The following is a 19,859-nucleotide window of genomic DNA, read 5'->3' on the forward strand; positions in this document are numbered from 1 at the left end:
TTATTCTCTGTTGTGTTCCCCGGCTTCTTGCTTAGTTAAAGGACCTCTGTATGACTGTCCATTATGCCGCTGTGACACTGAAATTCTCACCTGTGGGACTAATAAAGGTTTATCTAAACAAGAATATCCATGTTAAAAATGTTGTTCTACTGTCAAACCCTGAATAATTTGATGTTATTACTATGTTTTTTACTATTTTGTTTTAATATATGTTCATTGTACATTGACCTTGGATGTCCTGAAAGGCTCTGATAAATAAAATGTATTACCATTATCGTTATTGTTTCCAGTTCATTTATTATGGGTGGAAGTGTTTTAATCACAATAGCCGATAGTCACACAATACCTGAGCGGATAGGGCATTATTGATGTAGCATTAACATCAGACACACTGTGAGAACACGTTCAAAAATATGCTGTCATGCTGCATTCTATAAATGTGGGTCCTGTTTTGTTGTTTGTTTTAAGTTGCTTTTTAAGTTTGCCTCAGTAATCACGGTCGAATAGGGCATTAATGCCTTTTTAAGTATTGTTAAAATATATTGAACTGAAAGTAAAGTTTTTCCATGATTTATTTATGCCCGTCTGACTCATCTGCTCTGTATGACGTGGGTAGGCGTGTTTCACCTGTCAGGTTCACACCTGCCGGGCGGTGCTCACTCAGCCTCTCACTCATCCTGTGTCTCTCGCCGGTTTTTGAGTCGGTCACTGGGGAGAAAGTGACAATGGCTGAGTTTTAAATACACGATGGCAAGAAAAAACAAGGCTGACAGAATTGGGGATCAATGTGAAAAAATAAAGTGTACCAAGCCTTCGGCGGGTTCACTCACATGCTCCAGCCGCACAGCGGGAAACAGAAAGCTTTTATACAACTTTTTTTAATCACAAAAAGCCCGGAGAAGTTCAGAAGAAGTGAGAGGATACTTTTTTTTTGTTTGTTTGTTTTTTTTTTGACGGAAATATGGCTCTATCTCAGATACAATGCCTGGACGAAAACAACGTCAACCCGCGGACGCACGAGTCCAAACCGGAGTTCTTCTACTGCGAGGACCAGCGGCTCGCGCTCGAGACGCTGCTGCGCGATGGTAGCGAGACGTTCATCAAGTACCTGGAGACACGCGGCCTTAGGGGCTTCCTGTCGGACCTGGAGCTGGAGGCTCTCACCGCGGCGGTGGAGACGTACGACCCGGGAAAGGACGTGTACCCGGAGACCATGGAGGGCGAGCCGACACCGCTGTCCCAGCACTATTGGCCCGACCTGTCGGACACGTCCATCCCGGAGATGGACCTTGGCTGGCCCGACGGTGAGGGCTACCGGGGGGTCACGCGCGCCACCGTGTACACGCAGCCCCCGCTGGACGGACAGGTCCACATCAAAGAGGTGGTCAGGAAGATGATCACACAAGCACAAAAGGTGCGTGGGCTCCAAAAGTAAATATTTAGAAAAAACAAGCACAACACATGATCATTGTTATTGTCTGTGTTTTCTGTTTTTATTAAAAGTGTTACTTTCACTTTTTAAACCAGTATTCAATCACAGTATCATTGAATTCGACCTTTCGGTGCCATATTTGTAGGTTTTAAGTGCTTATAACGTCCCCAAGCAATCTCTCCTCTTATATAGAAAGTAGGTCCTAACTTTCTTCTTAAAGCAAAATAAAGGTTCCACAAGTTTGTATGAATGATATATTTCACAAATATTATAGTCTCCTGACCTGTCTGTCACGTTGACATGGATTTACAGTGAGTGGCCATGATAGTGAGTCACTGTCAGGTCATAGTACAGAAACTCAACCAAAGGCAATGAAGAGTAAAGTACAGTTGGATTGAGCTGCTTTATCAGGACTTGAAGGCAGCTTTCAGCACGCTGTAGCCAAATATGCATGTTATGTCTGTTATTTGCATGGGTATGTGCAGTTTTGCCCGCATCTGTTAGCTGACTAATCTTGAACCACAAGTTTTAGATGGCTGTCATTTCAGTGCAGCTGAAGATTAGACCAAAACACTGTTTGATTGTTAACCGGAAAAAAGAAAAAAAAAATTGATGTGTCACATGTAGAGAGCTGGGGAAACTCTCAAACCTCGCAAAACTTGCACAATTCACCAAAACCTGGAGAACAACTTTAATCTTGTTTGTTTTGTGTCGTATTTTCATACACAAGCATACTCGCCATGTGCTCACGCCTGAGGCAAGGCTCTACTGTTGAGCAGTAAACGGTCTATATAGTATGATTATCTCACGTGTATGAAGAGTCTGTATGTGAGAGTGTGTGTAATGATCTGTCCTGTGAATCTGTGGCATCTCCAGGTGATCGGAGTCGTCATGGATGTCTTTACGGACGTTGACATCTTCAGAGACTTGATGGACGTCGGTTTCAAGAAGAAGGTTTCGGTCTACATCCTGCTCGAACGCACACATCTACCTCATTTCCTGTCCATGTGTCGCAGGGCAAACATGCACTCGGGACACCTCAAGGTAAGACAGTGTCTCAAAATATTTGCATAGCGGTTGGAAAGTGAAACAAAGGTTTTTCTTGAATGTCAAATCATTTTGAATTGTCACACCTCTCAGCAATTTTTCTTCAACATTATAGTCTCGTAAAAGACGTACAGGTGAATCAATACCACTGGGAAAACTTCAATTTTAACCACAGAATTTAGAATAACTTACCTCAATCTTCTTCTTGTGATAAATGTATTGTTTTAACTTTAATCAAATTTGCACTTCCTCCTCAATACATTAAAAACAGACTGAAAACAGACTAAACATCTTATATATGATTTTGACCAATCACAGAGTTAGAAAATTATTGAAGAACGACCAACTGAAAAAAGTATAAAACCCAGTTGTAGCTGCCAAACCCAAAATGATACTAAAATGATGCCACATGCTGTTTGTACAGAGCAGCTTTAAAAACACAGATGAATCTTGGCACGGCTCAAAAGGCCATTGCACGAACATGTACCTGTATGGATGACGTCCAAGCAGAACTCACTGACTTGTTGTTTAAGACAAAACTTAAAAGATTAACAACATCAAAAGAGACTTTGTAGACATTGAAATCACATTCTCTTTTGTTCCCATGAGGCCAACCTGATTTTTTTTCCAACTCAAACAGGGTCTAACATGTCTGGAGTGAGTGCTGCCCGGACTAACGCGGTGATGCGTGGTCCCGATAGTGAATCACGGAGGGGAACGTGTGATGATATGAGGCTGCAAGGCTTTAAAAAAAAAAAAAAAAAAAAAAGGTGTTCAGGAGATACCATTCATAGATTGCGCCAAACACTAGCTACTGTAGCGTGATGACTTCCAGGCTGGAGAAAACGGATGAGCATAATAACCAAAAGTGTACTGCCCCATTTATCTTTATGAAGCTCGAAAAGTGAAAATTATGGCATGACCAAGTATGTGGTGTGACAGGAATCCAGACGATTACCTTTGGGCTGTTTCAAACAGACAACACAACAGCTTCCAGCAAAGTGCATCAGATCACCCCCCTGAAATAGTTTCAGCGCTAAAGTCTTTTTTTCTTTTCTTCTTTTTTTTTTTTTGAGTTAATTGTCAACAAACGACTTGTAAATGAAACTGTGATAATGGGCAATCATGAAATGTTAGACTTCATTTTTAATGTATTACATAGACACTGCAAGTTTTTTTAATTAGTGAAGTGCAGTGATACTGCTGCTTCACTTAAAAGTCAGACAATCCCGGCAGGTCCCTACATTTTTCATTATTTCTTTTAATTATTTCTGACATTTAAGTGATACAGCAGAAGTAGGCCCTCCAGGTTTTAACGTGTTGGGATTGTTTTCCAAGCTTTGTGCAGAGCTTGTTGATGATTCAGATATTTTGGAAAAGAAAACCATTCAAATGGCTTCTTAGGACCAGGATCACACATTACGACTTTAAAAAAGACGAATCAGCATGTAAATGTAATAGTAATTAAGTTAAATGTGTTATTGTCAAATGTATGAAGAATATTCAACAGCACTGGTGGGTCAATAAATGACCAGAATCAGCCTGTCAAAAGGTAAAAGCCAGCAGGATGACCTTGCAAAGTGGAGGAAAAAAATGACAAAGAAAACTCACAGAAGTGACTGCTCTGCTTTTCACAGTTTGCATATTGGGGATTGACCAGTTCTAGTGAGAGTAGATGACATAATACATTACAAGCATACCAAACACTGACTGAGAGAGCAGTGATGCCTTGAAGCAGTGAAAGTTAGTCATCTTAAAGTGAAAGAAGTGACATTAGTGTGGAAAACACGCATGTCACAGATTGGTTTTCACCTACATTAGCCTAAAAAAAAGACCTGATTTCAGATATTTAGCAGATTTACCAAATCATGTACAAACACAGAAACATCAGAAAAGACACAAGGAAATAGAGGACATGATTCTTGGACATTTAATTGTATTTTTGCACAATAAAAAAAAAAAAAAATGAAGTCAGTTGAGTAAATAACCTATCATTTCACTGTCCGGTCCGGTCACTGTGAATTTGTGCTGTTTATGTCGACTGCGCCAAAATTTAGTTTGTGATGAGGAGTAAGTCCTTCTTTATTGAACCACTTTGGAAGTGCAGGTGTATTAAAACTGTTTTCCAAACAGAAATTCTCACCTCAAAATGAGTGATTCAACTAATAATGCAAAAAACAAGCACAAATTGTCTTGTCAGAGAAAGTTAAAGTCAAGAGAAATCTGTTTTGTGTTGAGAAACTAAAGAATATGACAACTGTTTGGTTTTTTTTGCCTCTCTATCTCTCACACACATACATTTATAGGAATGCCTTTTCTGTGTCACACCAGATGTAGTCTGTGATTATTATCGATTTCCCTGGAAGACACAAGCTTATGAAACAGATATGACGCAGCTTTACTTTTAATCATGTCAAGACATGAGAAAAGGAGTTCCATCACAAATGGTAGGAAAAAAATGTTTTTCTCAAGCGATAAACAGTTGGATGAAGCTGCCAAACCAGAGATGACTGTTTCGACTGAAGTCGGCCAAGACCAACAAGAACAGTTGGTGATGAGCCCAGGGTGCAATTAGTCAATAAAACAGACCATTTTCAAGGGTTTCCTTGTTTAGACTTTTCCCAAGTCATTTCAAAATAAGCTTAATTTACATTGTGTGGTGTGTAAAACACATGGTACCTGTATGAGCCACGCTCACTCGGATATGTCGCTATTTTGGTTTAGCATTTGTTTTGCAATTGATCAATAAAGAGTGATACCACAATATACATCACAGGCAAACAAAACATACTCAAGTGAGGTATTTGCATGCTCTGGGTCCTAAATACACAAGTACAATCTACTGGAAACCCTACTGTTTCCATGTCCGCTTGCTTGAGTTTGTATAATGATTTGATGGAGCGGAAAGCCCCCACAAGTACAGAATGAAGTTTGGTGTTGGTAGAACAAGTCAACAAACAGGAGAGTTCAAGCAAATAAAGCAGAATTTGTGTAAAATAATGTAAATATGGGAGAAGATCTCTTACAAAATCAAACTTAGGGAGACACAGAAATACAGTTTTTACCTCCTTTTCAAAGTTAATAAAAGTATGTCCATGAATTGAAAAGCTCTAAATTGAGTTATTTTGCATGTCTGTCCCGCTTTTCTTTTTTAACGTACAAATGTTTCGAAGACCAATAAAGGCCCATAGAAGTAGACCTTTGTTTGAGGGATGTATACAGAGCAGATGGAAAGAAACCCACCTCATCGTGAATCAGCCTTCAAACGGTAGATTATAACCTGGTTGGCTGAAGTCACAGGCGTTACTTAATCTATTCAGTGAGAGTTCATTTATAATTCAGCAGCTTCTAGTGTGACTGTCAGATAGTGCTGAGAGGGTTTGGTACTGTTGGGGGCTTGTATGGGTGCGCGGCTGGTTGCAGAAAGCAGTTTTTTCATGATCGCAAGGGATGAAGAGAAAAACATACAAATTAATGAGCACACACAGCCTGCATACTGGTGTTTACACACACACACACACACGCGCGCACACGCATATACTGTACGCATGTGGGCATGCTGTGCAGCACTGTGCAAAAACTCGCGGCATTACAATTCCGTAGTTTCAAACATTTGTCAACTCTTAATTTTTTGTTTAGTAAACTGAAGTAATATTGGTGTTGTTATGTGTGACGACTCTTGACTGACAACCCAAAGTTCTCCTGAACGCCCTCGCATACACGTTTCTGAATAAACATGATTTATCTGTGGATTTAGGCTGTTTAATTGTTTTTTGGGTTTTTTTGTTTTTCTCTATCTTGTGATAAGATTGATTTGATGATGGCTCTGTAGAGGCCACACCATCTGCTGTAGGACGCATTGAATATCAGTATGGTCACTGTCATGCTGCAGAAGTAATTTACTGCCCACCAGAGGTTTTCCCAAAGGCTCTGTCTGATGGATAGTAATCTCGACGTGGAAACCTCCTAAAATCTTTGCGCTTTATTCTACATATTGATTTGCACACACACCAATCCTGCAGATATGCTCGTACAGAGCCAAAGGCAGACACACATACCCCTCCCAATGTATGCCTTGGAGGAATCAAAGTGAAGCACAAAGGCTGCAACAGCTTGACAAGCTTTCAGGACCATCCGAATCTGAATAGCGAGCAAAACAGTGGATGACGCCACAGTCGCATTTCCACATTTTGTGCTACATAAACACACATTGTTATGGCACCAAGAAGGATAAGTAAGTGGAAATATTTTTCAGTAAATACGTTTTGTCATTTTAATCCACATCACAGATGCTTTCATTGAAGAAAAAAAACAAAAAACGATGTACTATTACCATTGATGTGATTTGTTTTTGAATGCATTACATGTAGGTACTGCATACTGTATCTTTTTCTAACCAAGTGCTCCCCTGACCACAGTAAAATCTCTACAAAGAGGAGACCTTTCACACATTGACATCAGTCAAATATTTGATTGCACACTCTGTCTATGTGCAGAAAGACCCACAGCTCCCTTCAGGGAAGTGTGTCACATAAACATTCAGATTTTAACAGCACCAGTTATTCACCTGAGAAAGATTCTTTTCTTCTTCACCCACAATGGCGTTGCACCCGGCGACACTCCTTGTTAGAGTGAATCTCATTTATTATACCAGCTGGCTTTTTTACTTTTATCTGACCGTGTGGTGCCGTCACACTTCCAGTTAGAAATGGATCCCGTGCTTTAATTGCATATGGTTCGGTGTGTGTTTGCCAGCTGGAATTCAGTTTTCTCTTTTAATCTCCATTTTTAGTGGTGTACTAATGATCAGGTTTCACTTCCTGATGTGTCTCATGAATTTAATTTACTACTGAAAAGGTTTTGGTATGTAATCATTAGATTGGAAGAATATATATTTCCTAATCTAATCTTTTTGTATGCATTAACATGCGTTTATAGAGGAAGGTTACTGTTGTGCTTTCTATGTAATAACTCCAAAAATGTGGTTATGGGTAACAGATGTACAAAAAAGGAAAAAAAAACATTTGCAGGACTAAGAAGTCTGTTGGGAGGCTGAGATTGCGTTGGTGAATGTGAATGTGACTGGCAGGAGGAACAGAGCACAGGTGTGACCGTTTTTCCTGCAATCTGTAAGTGAGGAGACGAAGTAGGAGGAGGGCGGATACACACAAGCTCATGGGCTGACGGATGAGTGAGAAAAATCTGGCACTTCTGTAGACAAAAAGGTGCCAGATTCTTCTTATCCCTCGGTTGTCCAAGAAGGTTTCTGGAAGGCTTACAAGTATTTAACAGTGACTCGTCGGTCTGGCAGACTCAAATACTTTTAACGAAACGTTTTCTCTACTGTACGTCTCGCCATCCAAGTTTCCTTTCCTTTTTATTTGTGGTTGCATGTTCCTGACAACTTAATTCCTCATTATCCACAAGTGAGAGCTGAATACACAAACTCAATTTCAGTTTCACTGATTCGTTATGTGAGCTGTTAAGCGATGGAATGCTCTGCGGGAAGGTATGAAGTTGGGTGTGACTGCAGGAAGGAGGCAAACAAGTGCTTCTGCTGTGAAACAAGCCAGGCCAGGAATAATCTGCTGCATCTTGATGGGAGGTTATCTAATGTTTTGGCTGGCTCCCTTGCCTCACCTGGCCTCTCTCACAGACCTGGCATGCACAGAAGACCGCAGACATGCAAAAGGCCAGACTGAACATCGAGGAATGAGATGGCTTTGCTCAAAACTCATTAGAAGGTATCGGAGAGGTCATTTACAATTGGTACAGAAAAAAGATTTTTGTATTGTATTTTGTAATTGAGTTCATTATTACCACAAAAGTGTGCACAAAACATTTGTATCAAAAAAATTACCAAAACTGTCAATACAGTTATCTGGTTTATATTCACTCGGTTTTGTCTTGAAGTTAGTTTTCGTTAGGAAAGAGTGGCACCTTCTGAGCTTAAACTACAGCTTGTGGTGAGGTTGAAACAGAGATAAACATCAGAAGGGCACCAGAAGATTTTCAGATTTTTTTTTTTTAAGTGGACCTTGGAATTCTTTAGCTCGGGAATAACTGCTCTAGAGTTTTAAAGATACTGTAGACTACACACTTTACAGAAATGATACTTTCCCAAGATTTAGCAACAGCAGAATGTGTGCATCATTACTTTAGCAATGATTTTCTCTCAAAAAGCATAAAAAGTACAGTGAAAATCATCAATAACTATTATTTTCATACGTGTTAACAATAAGCCACAGCTTTTAGTAACATTGCGATCCTGCAGGGACATGTGAAAATAAACAACAGTATATTTTTCCAATGCTCCTGAAATACAACTCAGATCATAGAGGGAGAATTGTAAAATTGTTGATATTTCAATAGAATTGCTCATTGTGTGTGTTTCAGCATTTGCGGGTACGCTGCACAGAGGGAGCAGAGTTCTACACTCGGTCCTGCCGGAAGGTCAGAGGTCGGCTGGGACACCGATTCATGTTCGTCGATGGAGACAAAGCTGTGTCTGGGTCATACAGGTCAGTCCACATCATCAATCTGGTATTTGTATAAAAATAACAGATTAAGAGAGAAGCTGCAGGAGAAAAAAACATTACGTCTGTCTGCCCCACACCTGCCTTTGTTTCTCTGTTTCGGCATGAGACGGTTCGTGTCCACATACCTCTGTCTCATAGCAGACAAACAAGTTGTAATTGTAGCAAGTATACAAGACTAACATGCATATAAAAAAAAAAAAAAACAGCAACTAGATAACAGCTTGAATTGTCCTTCCTGTCAGTCATTTCTTGTGTATTTGCCCTCGAGTGTTGTTTCTTTTTTAGGGTCTTAGGGCAGATGAAGAAGCCTAACTTTATATTTGTTTTGTGTAGTTTCACCTGGATGTCCTCTCGGCTGGATAGAAACCTCATCACCGTGACCACAGGACAGGCCGTGGATGGCTTTGATCGGGTGTTTCGCTACCTCTATGCGAACTCTAGTTGTGTTGACCTCCGTCAGGTTGTCATGGAGCCTGAACCTGAGCCAGAAGCTCTGCCGCAGCCAGTCACCGTGGCGCCCCCTTCTGCTGCTATTGCAAGAAAAATGTACAATCCAAAGTATGCCCTGCTTGTTGCCTCCAACCCCAGCCCCACCCCCTCTGCTGGGCGCGAGAGTCCCAAAGAGCCGGAAATATCCGACGACCCCAAGAAAAAGAGGCACAAGAAGGCTATTGAAGAGGATCCTTTTCCCATCCATCCTGGACTAGTGAATCTAGAAAAAGCATACTTGATCCCATACTTGCCCACCTGGCCAGAGCCTGACCCATCCAGTGATGTAATAGGGTTCATTAACATTCGGGATGTCAGTAAACCAACTCAAGTCCATCTGCAGCGCTCAGAGATGTTTGAATCCAGCCAGGCTATCAGGTTTAGCTCTCCCTTTAGCAAGCCAACTGAAATACTACCAGACGTCGCCAAACCTAGACAGATGACTGTTACAACTCAAGACCTGTATAAACCCCAGCCTGCACTCAATAGAACCACAACTGCAAAGTTGGAAGTAAACAAAGTGGAAAATAAATCTAAAGAGTTTACAGCAGACAAAGTGCTGCCAGCACACATCAGTGTTACCAAAAGTACAGAAAAGGCACCGGAACATAATCTTCCTGCTTCTGTGCCAAAGTCCCACTTTGACAAAGACACCACTAAGGCTGTCGACCCTGGCAACAAACTGTATGTAACAAACACAGCCACTAACCAAGTCCCAGGTGGTGAGACACCTTACATCAGTGCACATATTGGTCTCAGATCAAGCAGCAAAACACCCATTCCTAGCAAGGGGACAGCTTCCCACATAACAGAAACTCTCTCCAGAAACAGCCTTAAACCAGACTCCCTCAGAGAATCAAACACTACCAAGAAAGCAGACACTGTGTCTCGTTTAAACACAGAAGGTGTTCCGGCGTACAGGGCACATACCCTGGAGTCAAACAGCACACAAACCTCTCAGCTACCTGGTTTCTCTGGCTCAAACTCAAAAACAAAAGTAGAAACACAAGAACAGATTGTAGCATTGCATACGGATTCGCGCACACAGGCTGTTCGAATGCAACCAGATCATGTTTCCGCCTCCTCTGCTTCTGTTTTCACTGATGCAGCCTTGTCTCCCCTCAGTACCCAGCATTTAACAACACAAAATTCTTCCTGCTCATCCTTTACATCCTCTTCTTTGACCTCACCTCTTCCTGTCCCAAAGCCTCGAACCGTTCAGCTTCTTATCAAAGATGAGAGCAGTAATAGCAAGGTGTGTCTTGTCAAGAAACCCGAGACAAGCTCACAGCCGAGAGTGGTCCACAATGAGTCCCCTGTACAAACTACAGGCCCATCATCTTCAGTAAAAGGGCCTGACAGTAAAGCAGGCACACAAATACACAGTGAGCACATGAGAACTACCAAAGAAACTGCACATCCCAAAGAGAGTCTGACATCCAAAGAAACAAAGAGTAAAGAAGCAGATGGACGACTTGACGGCAAAGTAAGACCTCCATTATTTATTGGAAACAAACTGCAAACCCAGTCAGATATTTTGATTACCGATTCATTAAATGCAGCCAGTGTGACTTTGCATGAAACAGTATCTAATGCTGTTAATGCCAAAACCTCCATATCGACAGATTACAAGATTACCCCAAAGAGGGGCTCTGTATCTGCAGAGCAGGAAAACGCCAAGGTCCTAGATAAAAATCTAACAAGTCGTGTATTTGACCAAGTGTTAAATGAAAAAGTTGAAAATGAGTCAAAAACATACCTTGCAAAACAGAATTACCCCCAGAGAATATCCTATTATAGATTGACTCCTCAAGATATTGGCGTATTTGATGATGTCGATTCTTCAAAAGATCTTATTCACTCTCCTGTTTCTCCCTCACAGAGTCGATACCAGTCCAAAGACAGTGCTGGCAGGAGTACAGTCAAAGTTTCTGCAGAAAAACTCAGTGAGCAAGGGAAACAAGTGGGGTTCACACCATCACACAGTCAGGATACATCACCACAAAACCCACAGAGTAGCTTTCCAAAATTGATTTCCAGAACACGGGGAAATGCACAAGCTCCAGATAAAACCCTGCAATTACCGCTGACTGACACACACGTGCCAGGGCAGTATACGCAGTCCCCTGACCGAGAATCGCGCTCAATCCTGTCTCCTGTACGAACTCCTACTCCAGATAGATTTTCTACCCCTGATTCAAGAACGCCCACGCCAGACCTGCGATCACACACACCAGACTTTCGAACGCCCACACCTGATGTTAGTGATGGTTATGTCTCATCAAGGGATGATTCTAACCTATCCACCACCTCTGAAGAGTATTACGAATGTAGTGACTCTTCTTTCCATGACCCTGTTTTTGAACATATGTATTCCAGCTCAGGTTCTGCGTACAGAAATCACAGCCCTGTTTCGGCCACGTTAAGCCCTAAAGACAGGAGCAGTGTTTGGAGCGAAACATTAACTGGGTCCGATAGAGGCTCTGCTTCTTCTGTTATTGATAAGAGAGTGAAAACAAGGCAGGTAGAGGCTGAAGAAAATGACAAAAGCAAGGAAGAAAAGGTGAGGAAACCGAGTGTGGCTAGAAGGAGGGCAGAGCGGGAGTCCCAGGAGAGTGACAGGAGAGATGGTGTGGAGGCTGGCAGAATGGCGGACCAGCTTAACAAATATAAAAATTCAACACAAACAGCAGAAAATGCCAAAGAGCCCCATAGTCCGAAGAAAAAAGGGACTCTGAACCAATTAGCGACAGATAGAAGAGAGATTCCTGGAGAATCGACCACTGAAGGATCAAGCCGGACACGACGTTCCAGTGGTGACCTTAAACCAGTCCGGATTTCTGCTGATGGAGAGAGACCAGCCAAGGTGCCCTCCGGAAGGGAGAAGGTATCACACCAGGAGGGACTGAGGTCCAGTGCTGTGGAGAGGAGGGAGAAGCCCCAGTTGAGCAGAGAGACTGAAGAATTAAAGGTATGAACAGCAAGGCAGCAGATTTTCATCTTTTCATTGAAATCAATTAACTCAATAACAAAGCAGTAACTCTTTGCGAACGTTGCACTCATGGTGCTGACCCCTGGTCCAGACCAAAGGATCTGTTTTTTTTTTTTTCTTAAGAGTCAAGTAGTGCATGGATTGTCTCATGTCCACACTGACATTTTTAACATGTAAAAGATGCAAACATAACTCAACTTAGATTTCACCACATAATTTTCACAACAATGCTGTGTGTTGTGCTTGCAGTGCAATTCGGTCATGGGGTATTAATTGTGGTCGGATTGTTTGCAACTTAGAACTCACCAAAACCGCAGCTCTATAAAGTGCTCTATGATTAAGGTTGAGTTGAATTGAGTTGAGTAGAGATTTCTCTGTCATGTACAGTTCCCAAAGAAATGTGAAGATACAATTTGTGAAAGTCAGTCACTTCTTATGTTGGGCCCCCTCACAGCTCTTTGGTCCATGGTCTGTTCTGACTTGAATCAAACTGCACCATAGTTGGTTTGCAACCGTACTGAGACCTTCTTTTTAAGTGGACTCAGTACACTTGCTTGGTGGACACCAAAATATTTTGAAGACATTTTATTTCTACTTAAAATATTGCAGCATCAGATTGTCCTGTGTCTCAAGTGCTGAGTTAGTTTGAAAGAGAGCAATGTAGCACATATAAAGATTCCTACTGAAATTACCTTGACTAATACTGGCATGTTTTGCATTTGCATTCTTTGAGAAGACTTTGGTTTGACTCTGGGCTTGCACTTTTCTTTCACCTGTTATTTCTGTGTACTTTCCTCCCTCACACCTGTCTAAACAGGTAACTGAATTTTTTCTGTCGGTGGGAGTGTGGATTGTTGTCTGGATCTGTGATGGACAATCGGTCAAGCATCACAATTATAAATATAAACAGAAGCAACAAGTCGGACTCCTTTTGAATATATTATAAAAATGTTAGTTATGTATCCTGTAATCACCCAAATCACCTCACTGTTTTTCTGTAGCCCCGTGGCTCTGTCTCTCTGCGTGCAGTCCTGAAGACGAGCATCACTAAGTTGAAACACGGCGCTCGTTCATTATTGAGCAAGGAGACTGTGTGAATTAAAGTGACATCCCTTTTAATCGAATGCCACGTGCATTCACACTAATGCAGTATTAATGACTGTGTAAAAGATTGATATTTTCACTTCTATTGGTGTTTAAGTCTCTCCTTCACTGTTGGATCGTGTTGAGCCCGTGGCCTTTCATACGAAAGATTGTTCAAGTCAGGGGGGGTGTTGCTTGCATGTTTTAACTTTGTTCAGTCATATATTATTAACAGAAGATTCAGTAAAAGACACACCCAATGTTTGAAACAAAGCAAAAAGCCTCTCCATTTAGACAAAAAAATGTTTATGTCATTTCATAGAGAAGTTGTGAATGTGAAAGTTTTACCCTGCATTGTATATAGTTTTTTTTTTAATTAAACTAATAGATATAAGGATCTGTGCTGTGCTCTGGTTTGCTAACTAGAGTCACAAATGTTTTTTGTGTTGTTTTTTTTTTTCTTTGCATGTTCATCACAAAACTCAGAGGGCTCAGCAGCATGATGGTGGGACTCCCTCCTCTCGACCACCCAGAGCAGGTCGGCCTCTCTCGGGAAACCAGTACATGGGTGGGCGCCCTTGGGAAAACCGTCCGTTGACCCAGATAGAAAGCAAGGTGCTTGAAGTTTTGGAATCTCGCAAATCACCATCAAGAGTGCCACCTCCAGCAGCCGCTGGGCAGAAGCAGGTCTCCCCAAGCCAGCAAAGCGGCGCCACTCAACAGCCTCCGGCAGTGCGGGGAAGGACGAGAGGCGGACAAACGCAGAGCCAAACGTCTCCCCAACAGTCCCAGCTCCCGCCTCAGACGCAGAGCCAGGTGGCGTCTGCAGAGGAGGCTCACGGGCAGGATGATGGGAAGGGTCCTTTCAGCTTCACTTTTAGCAAGCTCTACAACCTGACGGGCCTAAAGGACAAAGTGAACAAGTCGCCAACGCAGAGCAAAAGAGGCAGTTCCAGATCTCCAGCAGAGTCGCGTAAAAGCACGAGTTAGTGTGCTGTCACCAGCAATGCATGTTATTGTAACACGTCAGGTAAGAGAGACTCCTGTATGTGGGGTTACTGTGTGTAGGAGCAAGCAAATGTGCTTGTCTGAACTGTTTTACTGATTACATTGAATATTTTTATACGGAGCTAAAGCTTACCTCAGTATTTAGTCTGTTGACGTGTGTGTGTGTGTACTTTCTTCTCGGGTATTTTATTCTCTCAGGGTTGGTGAAGTGTGAACACGATGACAACGGTGTCATTAGTCTGTGATTAGGTTTTATTGGAATATCTGGGTTTTATCAAAATGTACATAAATGGTTCTATATTTTTATCAGAAATATACAGACACACATTCTGTATGATACTTTTTATTTTTTATAATGTTCTGTCAGCAGACAGATTAGTATTTGCTCTTATTGCTGACATTTATTTCTTCTCCATATATGTTTGACTTATATTCTTAAAGTTTTCTTTCTTCTGCAACTGTATAAAGCTTTATGATAAAAAAAAAAAAAGAAAAAAGAAAATGAAAATATACACCTAGTGAATTCTTGTTTTTGATATCTCAACCGTTTTATTGAAGTCAGGCTATTGATTTATTCTTTGTTCACGCCAAGTCCCACTCCCAGTCAGAAACGAAACAATTCTGTGGCCCTTCTGAGTTCGCTGTGTGTGGGTTTCCTCCCATAGTCCAAAAATGTACATATGATATTAATTGGTCACCAAATTTGTAGACATTTATGGAAATATGTGTAAATCGAGCCACTATAGAATCACTGTTCTTCAGCAATTATGTGCACTTGCCTAGATCCTGTGTTTTTCTTAAACCACTATTCTTTTCACTGACATATATCACTATCAGACCCATTACAAATGGATTGATTATAGATTCTGCACTGGGTGATGGGTGACAATCTTTGTATTTTATTAAAATGTGCCAACAAAAGCCAAGTGGCACATTTAAATGGCGTATAGGAACAGGAAAAATGATGGGGCATGTCACGTTTGCAAAAAGCTGTCAGTGTCCTGTTAGGGGAAAAAATGAATTACGACTGAAACGAATACACTTGGGACTGTTTGTGGTGAAATATGCTTTCACAATACATCTCTGCATCCAGATTAAGAAAAGATTTGCAACCGTCAGTACAAATATTACATAAAAAGAAAATCAGGTGATGTGAGGAGCCGCACAAAGTAACGTAGTGAGGCAGACAACAATAAAGTCCTCCTTTTCAGAAGTGATGGGAGCAGAAAAGATCTGTGAGCACAACAAAACTTGCAGAGTGTTCCTTGTTTTACTATGAGACTTTAATGCTTCTAAAACAAATTACAGACGACATAAAAACAGCTGAAGAAATACAACGTACAAATCGAGGCGCAATTTGGATAAATACCTCTTAAAGGTTACTTTGACTTTTTCTGACTTAATAATCGTGCACTTAGCATATATCATTTCCACAAGTCAGTGTTTACTGATGGATGCGATCCTATTTGAAGCCACAGAATCTTATCCCACGATCCTGGGTGGTATTTAGATGAATCAGATATGTAGAAACTTAAAGGGAGATGGAAATACACCAAGAAAGTGACTAATGTGAGTGTTTGCCATTCATAGGTATCTTGCACAGTGGTGAGTGGGAAAACCAATGTGAGGCTTCATTACCTCTCTACTCATATAAATTGTAATCTCTTTAGCAGTGACACACACATACTATGAAAGTCTGATGAGATGGTCTCGTTTGCGTCGATGACTGGACTGCATGATAGAGGTAGTTCAATATATTGAAATTGCACACGTTACACATGCTCACAGAATTTAAATAGCAACCTGCGACTCTCCCACACGTCGTTTATATGGAGATGAGACGCTTGGTTACACACGGACACACAAACAGACACGCGCACACGTGCAGCTTTTAAGATCATCCATTCCGCTGAGCCCTTCAAGCTCATCATAAATGATAATGCCAAACTTCCCATTCAGTCTAAACCCTAACACACACACACACACACACACACACACACACACACACCAATGACTCAGCCATTTTGTGTCTCTGCTGTGTGTACAGGCCTTCGGGCTCTTCAGCTGCCTCATAAAAGACACACATTCACACGAACATCAGGACAGGATGCACAGATACGTGGCGGCTTTATGTTTGTGTGATCAGAAAAGAGGAGGTCGACAGTCAAAACATCCTCTGATGTCAACAGTTTGTGACACTTGATGTGAGTCATTTTTTAATTAGTGCCTTTTCACATTCCCTTGGTCCTCTGGGTAATGAAGTGTCCCATTAGCCCGTTTGGACCTGATTAAAGGCACACAAGTGTCATTTCAGATTTATTTATACAACACATATTATCACTTTATGTTAATCCTGGAGCGTCGGCCTTGCGACTAAAGAAGAAAAACAAAGATCTGAAGAAAGCATCAGCTGGTGATGGCATATTGACACATCTTAAGGAATCACGAGCAAAGGTCCAAGTTCTATTAGAGTGTTCTGTTTTCTAATTTCATCAGGTCAGTGACATTTTAAGCTCAAGACTGTGAGGTTCAAAAACATTTTGGAAGTTGACACAAGTTTGATAAAGTCTGTCAAAAACCGCTTAACTGATCTAAACTATTTTTCTTTGCTCAGAATTCGGAGAATTTTAAAATATTTCTCAATAAATTTCTGTAAAACCTGAGCTAAATACATATTGGATCACGTCTGCTGTACTCTATATTGTTATTTACACAAAAATGTCCAGTGTGACTAACTTGATTCTTGACTATATGTTTTGAGTGCAGTAATGTCATATGACAGTACCATGGGTTCTACTCTTCGTCTGAATTTTCTGTATGGAGTTTATTTCAGTTTCCTGCCAGCACTCCTATGTGAGTGTGTGAGACCTTCTGTCTCTCAACGATTGCCATGTGATGGACTGTAGTGGGTGTAGCTTGTCATTTTACAATGACATGTTTTGAAATGGAAAGTAATGCTGAAATTCATAGGGCACTCTTCCTATAAAGGGTTAAATAGAGGAATGACAGAATAAAGTCAGCTACCATGTGCAAGCGAAGTGAATTAACAGGATGAGATTTGTGGTTACATGTTAGAGTACCGAGATGCACGAAAACAAATAAAAGGGAAACCCCAGCATGGCGTGATAATTATCGTGTTCTTGGAAATCATCATCCTTCCTCAAAGCGTCATCAATTATCTTTGAAGCACGTCGGCTTGTTCAGCCTTCAACTGGGTGAAACCAGACATTCAATGAAACAGTATCGACTCAGTCGTCAAAAACCAGATGTGAAAAGAGACTGTTGGTGCAGTTATTGGGTTTAGATTAACTTTGAATAGAAAAGCTTTGTCATTCAGTTTGCTGTGGTTTCACGTTTGCTTTTTTTAAGAATATAAAGCGAAAAGGTATGTACCGTAGTACCATTTTCTAACAATGATGTGAGCTGAATATCATTTGGTTGTGTTTTTAAATCCTGGGACCAATACAGTCCAAAGGTATAACGACTAGGAAAGTCTGTTGTGTACACACAGACGCAGACGATATGATCTGAACATTGTTTGTCGTGGTCTGTCTTTGGTTCATACCGTTGTCAAACTGCATCAAGCAAGTTATCAAGCTTCTCTTGAAATGTGAAATATCCCGGCAAGATTTTATCTTTGTTTGTTTGCTTCTTCCTGCCATCTCTTCTTGCAGAGTATAGTGAAACAGTGTGACACCCTGGTGGAAAAATTTGGAACAGCTGCTAGAATTTTTTTTATATATATTTATTTATTTATTTTCATTTTGTGAAGTCATCACTAAATATACCCTCTTGATGAACAGTTCTCTGCTTGACACATCACATCTTTATTCATCCATGGTTTGAATGAAATGAAATAGCATCCCTGTCACATCAATATTAAAAAAAGAGACAATTTGAGTAATCCCTTTCTGGTCAGACATCGTCGCGGTGAGCTGAAAGCACCGTGGATTGAGAAGTTGATGGTAAAAATGTCATCCACTCTCCAATGTGCTGTTGATGCAGTTTATTATATCATCTGACACAAACCAATAGGTTTACATAAAGTGATGCACCGGATATAATGCCTTATTTGGGCAACAAAAAAAAGGGCAATCCCTGCTAACAAAGCCATGATCCCTCCTAAAGGAATGAAGAAGACAACGTTTTTTGAAGCAGCCTGACAGTGCTGTGCCTCACCCAAATGAATTATGTGTCTGAATCTGGAGGTAAGAAGGGTGTGTTGCATATTTCACCGGGTTCTTTGGTGTATGGACCTGCTTCCAGCGCTCGGAAGAGCAGAGCTTGATGCCAGCTTTGGCTGTTGGATTCACACGTCAGAGCCGATGCTTGGTATTTTCTTTTATTGTTATTTCACAGAAGAGAAAACAAAAATCCATTTACCAAGATCAAAAATACATATTGAATACTTTTGAGTTTATTCACAGGCATTATTTGCTTTAATGCGTTGGATTGACAAACTGTTGAACACAAAACCTTAATTTCATGCATGAAAAAGACAAAGAAAGAAAACACACACACACACACACACAGTTCATCCCCTGGAAAATTGCTTCATGGTGAGCTGTCACATTTTGAAAGAAGTGTGGTTGTCTTTGTTGTAAACTTACCATTCATAGCTGACACTGGGTTGGAAACCAATCAGTCACATGTCAGACAGAGAAACAAGTCAACCGGCAGAGATGCGGTATGACGTTAATAGTTTATAGTTTGATAGCATATTCAGTTGTAGAGAATTATGTTTTATCACAAAATATTATTCACAATAATATATTTCTGTAACCAAACACATAAAATTAGGGAGTCTTCCCAGAGGTTATTCCACTAAGTACTAACTAATAATCACTCAACTGACATAACTTAAAAAAAATATCACATCTGAGCTAGTTGTATGCAAATAAAATGCACTCATATCCCATTTCCCAAATTTGTCATTTGGGAAAAATGAGAAGTAGTAGTTCATTGAAAATAGACATCTGCTGTCAAAAAAAAATGTATGAAGAAGACCAGGATTAAAAAAGGGAAGTAATATTCAAACAGTGTGATCAAATACATTATTTGTCATTCGACATTATGAGTTTCTTGTGAAGATCCACTGCACCATCATCAAAGCAAAGCACAAAATTAGTAAAAGATAGAAAAACAAGACAATTCATGTGTATGGAGTACAAAATAGTACTAAATACTACAAGAGTTTGGTCACAAACATCCCACTTCAATTTTTTGGACTGGAGTCCAAAATAAAATTGTGTGAAATCTCATAAAACAC

The 19,859-nt window shown here is 40.7% G+C and overlaps 1 protein-coding gene across 2 annotated transcripts; it reads left to right on the top strand.

The window, feature by feature from the left end:
* Positions 1–717: 717 nt before the first annotated feature.
* Positions 718–15,340, top strand: LOC308140858 (uncharacterized protein). Of its 2 annotated transcripts, XM_080510809.1 has the most exons (6): positions 718–1,414; positions 2,309–2,476; positions 8,876–9,000; positions 9,352–10,993; positions 11,390–12,478; positions 14,069–15,340. In XM_080510809.1, the coding sequence occupies exons 1-6, from the start codon at positions 962–964 to the stop codon at positions 14,570–14,572; spliced, it is 3,981 nt and encodes a 1,326-aa protein (XP_080366935.1). In that variant the 5' UTR covers positions 718–961; the 3' UTR covers positions 14,573–15,340. The 2 variants fall into 2 exon arrangements, with proteins under 2 accessions (XP_080366935.1, XP_080366934.1); XM_080510808.1 differs by having other exon boundaries at positions 9,352–12,478.
* Positions 15,341–19,859: the final 4,519 nt, after the last annotated feature.

The sequence above is a fragment of the Blennius ocellaris genome, assembly GCF_963422515.1.
Source record: "Blennius ocellaris genome assembly, chromosome: 16".
NCBI lineage: Eukaryota > Metazoa > Chordata > Actinopteri > Blenniiformes > Blenniidae > Blennius > Blennius ocellaris.

Excerpts from the sequence above, each read along its gene's own strand:
- LOC308140858 (XM_080510808.1), top strand. The coding sequence starts at position 962 with ATGGCTCTATCTCAGATACAATGCCTGGACGAAAACAACGTCAACCCG. Across the intron at positions 2,477-8,875 it reads TGCACTCGGGACACCTCAAG|CATTTGCGGGTACGCTGCAC; the intron begins GTAAGACAGTGT and ends TGTGTGTTTCAG. Across the intron at positions 9,001-9,351 it reads GCTGTGTCTGGGTCATACAG|TTTCACCTGGATGTCCTCTC; the intron begins GTCAGTCCACAT and ends TGTTTTGTGTAG.